Raw genomic sequence first — 5,636 nt, forward strand, 5'->3', positions numbered from 1 at the left:
TTGATCTGATTTTACTCTTTTTAATGGTGTCTGTACCCTGTAATTGGGGTTGGTGGATTAGACAGTGATGCACCCAATTGTTTTAGACACAGTTTTAAGCGCCCACCAGCCACCAATTGTTGTATCTGCCTGCCCCCTAATACCACCTTGCCAGGCCTGTATATTTGTATTAACAGTACAGTTAAACATTTTTAAATAGATTATATCAATTATCTACACTTGTGGGGGCCTTAAAGTGACTCTGAATTTACGCTAGTTATTTATAAATGTATAAATAATCCTATCTATTTATAAAAATTATATTTAACAATCTTGTTGGTAGATATCACATTTTCCTAACTAGAATACTTAAAAAAAAAAAAAAAAAGTGAATATATGGGACAGGGCGATGGGCCATAAATAACATGAACTGGGCTAGTGGGCTGGGCTCCCTTTGTCATTGATCATCATGGAAATAACAGTGGCACATGGTGCCTCGCGGCTGATTTTACAGTAGTTGGTTGTCATTTAAGGGATGCCGGTGGCTGTCCCCTTCTCCCTGGCAAGTATAATCAGTGACTGTCAGGGAACTAAATGAGCTCCACCAGAACCCAACCACCCACCCTCCATTAAAACCTCTCAACCCCCCATCTCTCACTACCCATTTGCATTTAATGTCTATTAAGTTGGAGGCAAAATGTTAATTGGTTCACTTTTCATCGCTCCATCTTTTAGCAGTAAATGGAAATGGAACGCAGTTCGTCTCTTTAGCCCTTCCCTACCCGTCCAAACCAAATAATAACCTTTAAAATAATTTGACCCAAATGGAACGGAAGTTATCCAATAGACTACGATACGATTATTTTTGATAAAACAAAGAAGGTGTGATGTGATGTGAGTAATGAAGGGTGTTGAGAATTCCAACGTTAATTAATTATAAGCTTTTCAAGGGTTGTTTAATTGCCTAAAGATTTAATGCTGGATGCATATCACATTGGCATTGTCACTCTGTTAAATGTTCGTCTTTCTCCGAATTCTGTCTCTCTGATTGCTGCCATCGTTTTCTCTGCAAGCTTTATTTGTCTTCTTCAACTTCATTCTGCGCTCACGAGAGCATCCAAGGAATTAACGAGACGAGATCGTCTCCAGAGAACATGGCAAAAAAAACGATGGCGAGCCAAGCCACTGTTTGGGCCGTGATCTTGCTGATGATGTGGGCGGCGGTGCTGGTTGGCGGGGCAACGCTCGCCGACAAGTGCAGCAAGGACTTCGAGAAGGTGACGGCTTGCCTGAACTACGCGACGGGGAAGGCGGCGACTCCGTCGAAGGATTGCTGCAGCGCCGCGACGGAGATCAAGGACAGCGACCCCGTCTGCTTGTGCTATATCATAGTGCAGGTCCACAACGGCAGCGCCCAGGTCAAGAGCTTGGGCATTCAAGAGTCTCGCTTGCTTCAGCTCCCCTCTGCTTGTAACCTGGCCAACGCCAGTATTACTGAATGCCCAAGTATGCCATTATTAATCTTAAGCTAAGCTTGCATTTTTTAATTCTTGATTATTTGTACATAGTTTGAATTAAGTTCCCGACGGAGGGTGGAGCTAGCTGATCATATATAACTAACGTTCGTTCTTTCGTCTCTTAATTTGAATGACCAGAGCTTCTAAACATCCCTGCAAGCTCTCCTGAATATGCCATCTTCACAAATGCTTCCATATCATCCCCGACCTCTCCGAGTACATCGTCGCCGGGGATGGTATTGCCGAGTACGGATTCTAAATCCGGCAAGTCTAAGGAAGGGCCTCCTCAGCTCGCAGCAGCACTCGTCACCATTGTTGCCACGGCCGTCTTGTTCTCTGCGTTCCCAATTGAAGATGCCGCGTCTGTATTCTACACATGAGGGTTCAACGAACAGAAACTAAGACGATCTGGAAGGGGTTAAGGTTAAGCTAGCTTTAGCTTCTTTTGTTTCTTAATTTCATATTGCTTGCTGTTTTCTTGACTAGGATCCATGATATGGCTTTATCTATTTTTCAGTACTGTGTCTCTGTGTTGGATTAATTTGACGATGTCTCTGAGTGATCCGTTTAATTCAACAGTGACATATCTTTCCCATACTTCGGCCCAGATGATACTTGAGAATGCATAATACCCCATTATTCTATTTCACATCATGTTATTGTCTTGCTCTTGCAATTGCAGGCTTCCATGATTTGATGGTGGTTTTTATTGATTTAAGTATCTTATTCCCAAATGAGGAAAATTGCTATGGTTCGTTGTATTGTAGAACAAACGCGAGGCTGGCTGGCTGGCTGGCTGGCTGGATGGATGGATCAAGCTTTGTGTTTGAGTTCTGTGTTGATGCCTGGATTAGAATTAGGGCTCTAGCCTCTAGTCAGTGCCTGCCATGGCCCATGGGCCCATTAACTAAACATTGAATAGTTTTAAGATCTATAATAATTTATTTAGCATTACTTTAAAACGTCTCTGCAGATGATGCAATGCAACCTGGGCTTTAAAAAATTCTATGAAATAAATGCTTGTTTCAGTCTTCAGCCTTGGATTAAGTAAAAAATATTGTATTGAACTTGGTAGGGCTTGAAGATGTTCATAGTTTTTGGGCAAAAAAAAATATTGAATATTGATCGAGTGTTAATGACTTGTGCATATGATTGTATTTGTATATGTATCTCTAGTGGAAATAACACGTATATACCCAGCCACATGCCCTTAGTAAGAATATTAATTGTTGAGGGCCATTTAATTAAATATGTTGTTGATGTGGGTAACGTTATTCACACAAATTTACCTTAAAAAAAGTTTTAATAAGAAAAAAAACAGAAGGCTTAATTAGGAGTCAAAACCCGTTTGTTAAGATGAGTTGTGCATATAATAATATAATGCCAATTGAAGTTGTAAAACTGATTTGGACTACCACAGAGAGAGACTCGTAGCTTTGGCCAGATGAATTCTTTGTTGGAAAGATGGATTTTTAAGGTAGAAGATGATACCCATGAATTTAATTCAATATGAATGCCAGCATATGTTAAGATGAGTAAAATAATCTTGTATTAAGATAATGTTAGAATGTTTTTTGGACAAACATATGAAATCATCAAGATAAAGTTGAGAAGTATTCTAAAAATTTTATCAAATTGTTTGTTAAATTTTTTGAAATACACTGAAGAATATATGCGTCATTTTTTCTTATTTGTAAAGCTCAATATATGTTTATTTTGAGGGATAAAGAAATAAGTATATTTAAAAAATATCAGATAAGAAGTCACATGACTTTTTTTTCAATGGTTACCAGATAAATTTAACAAACATATTAAAAATGATAAAATTCTAGAATACTTTCTATATCTTATCTTTTCTGATCTATATCTTAAATAACAAACACTATCTAAATGACTTTCTTTTTTATAATTATTTATTTAATTACTGTTGAGTGTACTTGTTACAAGTATTTCTCGCATTACTTCTTATGAGCTGGGCTCAACCTAGTAGGCGGCCCAATCACCTAAAACCCAATAGGCTCCAAGCTAAGTTCGTTGAGGCAAGCTCACACATCGCTGGAGCTTGAGCTCGGATCGCGGGACCAAACGGGCTTTAAACAAGCCCCCAACGATACTCCTAGCGAGCCCCCAACGATACTCCTAGCGAGCCCCCAACGATACTCCTAGCGAGCTCCCAGCGATACTGCAAACTCCCAGCAATGCTTCCAACTCACTGGCCTAATTGATCAGCTCGTGTAATAAAAAGGCCGCAAAGTAACCAGAGAGTAGTTATGGGCTAGGGGTTATTCTGACTAGGCCATCCAGGCCCAACTTGGCCCTATCTTCTCGGCTTATTTTCTTGGCCTATGGCGGTCCCATCCTGGCCCTGTACCTGTCTACAATATCATTATTGCAGTCACTTCTGGATTTTCGTACGCTTACCTCAGATCTCATCTTCATTAATGGCAATTCTCATCCCTATTAATATCCCCATTAATGAGGGTCCCGTCGACGTCATGTCGCCATTTGGACACCTCCACCAGTGCTTGATATTTAGTCCTATCACCTGCGGGCATACAACGCACCCAGGAGGACATTCCCTTTTCCTATATATCTGTTATCCCTCCACAGGGCCAATGGTATGTTTTCTTGCTAGCCTACTACCACACAGCTACTCTTGACTCTCATACTTACTTGAGCATCGGAGTGCTTGCAGGTACCGGCAGCCAAAACACTTATCACAACCACGCCAAATTTCCCTACTGTGCTTATTTTCCTTCCCAGTTATGTTCATTTCATCAGTGCGGACCAACGAATCACGGTCGACCAATTTTCAATTTCCAACGTCGACATTTTGACATTTCTGAACACAAGAGATACGAGTTTAGAAAATATTCCACTGAATGAACACTTGTGTTACAAAGTAAAATGAAAATTAAGAAGAACAAAGAAAGAGTATAGCTAGGAGGAGCAGCGGCGGCGGCGAGCTGGACCTCAGAAGTTGGGAAGGGCTGAGCCTCGGCAACTTCAGCGAGCTAGACCTTCACAACCTTGTTTGGCTAGGTCTCGATTAACAGCTAGCGAGGCGACCTTGGATAGATTTGGCGAGGTGGAAGCCTCGGCGACCTCAGCAGCTTCAGCTGCGTACTGCTTCACCTCTTCGACGGCTTGTTCATCGAAAAAGTAGAAATCCATCTCAAGATGGTTCAGCCACAAGGTGTACAGGAACCCCGAGTAGGTGTTAGACCTGGCTTCTTTGCATGCTTGGTCTATCCAAACTTCCACACCCGCCTTAATTTCATCGATGGTCGCATTCGCCATCTACTCACACTGGTCAGCTCGGTCTTCGGCCTGCTTCCGCTCATCCTTGGTCTTCTACAGCTCCGCCTCAGCCGACTTTAACTTGTCCTGGGCCCTCCGCAGCTCTTCCCTACCTTCATTTAGCTCACTGGTAAGCTTGGAGTTAGAAAGCTCCCACATATCCTTCGCCCGGCGGAGCTCCTCGTTGAGGTCTTTGTTTTTCTGATGCACCTCTTTCAGCTTCAAGTTGAGGCCATCGATGGTCTTGCGGGCCTCCAGCAATTTGGTGGTGCGTGACTGCATCTCTTTCTCAAGCTTGTCTACCTCGCCCTTGAAAGAGGTGGATGCTTCCTGAAGCTGCCCCTAGAAGTCCTGCTCTAGCTTCTTAGCCTTTAAAGCAGCAAGAGATGTCTACAAGACATGAAGGGTTAGCTCAACAAGAAATAACGAAGCTGAAGAATAAAGATAAAACTTATCAGAAAGTTGTGCCGAGCTATGTAGTTGTATAGAGCGGTCCCTTTCACCTCGTCCCGATCCAAGGTCTTGGAAGAGATGCCTATAACTTCGGGCATTTCATCCATAAGGGCGTGAAAGTAGACCGATCCAACCATCGGCTCATGGATGGACTCTTGGGTTACCCTTTCCTCAGGGACTCTGGCTATTTTTCCTCTATCACTCTCCTACTGCTGGTTCGGTCCTCTTTTTGACCAGGCAACAGGAACGTTGGAAGTCTCCCTTGCAACCTCTTTCCTGTGAGCTCCACTTGAACCCTGGTCACAGGGAACAAGAACTCTTTGCTTTGTCGCTGTTAGGATTGCTGCTCTTATCGTGGCTAATACTGCTACTACTTTTGTGGGGGCT

General features: G+C 42.5%; 1 protein-coding gene across 3 annotated transcripts; it reads left to right on the forward strand.

Annotated features, from left to right (window-relative positions):
* Window positions 1–721: 721 nt before the first annotated feature.
* Window positions 722–2,531, forward strand: LOC127796342 (non-specific lipid transfer protein GPI-anchored 1-like). 3 transcript variants are annotated; one of them, XM_052328430.1, is made up of 3 exons: window positions 722–1,485; window positions 1,635–1,919; window positions 2,179–2,531. In XM_052328430.1, the coding sequence occupies exons 1-2, from the start codon at window positions 1,134–1,136 to the stop codon at window positions 1,874–1,876; spliced, it is 594 nt and encodes a 197-aa protein (XP_052184390.1). In that variant the 5' UTR covers window positions 722–1,133; the 3' UTR covers window positions 1,877–1,919; window positions 2,179–2,531. The 3 variants fall into 3 exon arrangements, with proteins under 3 accessions (XP_052184390.1, XP_052184391.1, XP_052184389.1); XM_052328431.1 differs by having other exon boundaries at window positions 2,264–2,531; XM_052328429.1 differs by lacking the exon at window positions 2,179–2,531 and having other exon boundaries at window positions 724–1,485; window positions 1,635–2,091.
* Window positions 2,532–5,636: the final 3,105 nt, after the last annotated feature.

This window comes from Diospyros lotus, chromosome 3, assembly GCF_014633365.1.
Source record: "Diospyros lotus cultivar Yz01 chromosome 3, ASM1463336v1, whole genome shotgun sequence".
Taxonomy (NCBI): Eukaryota; Viridiplantae; Streptophyta; class Magnoliopsida; order Ericales; family Ebenaceae; genus Diospyros; species Diospyros lotus.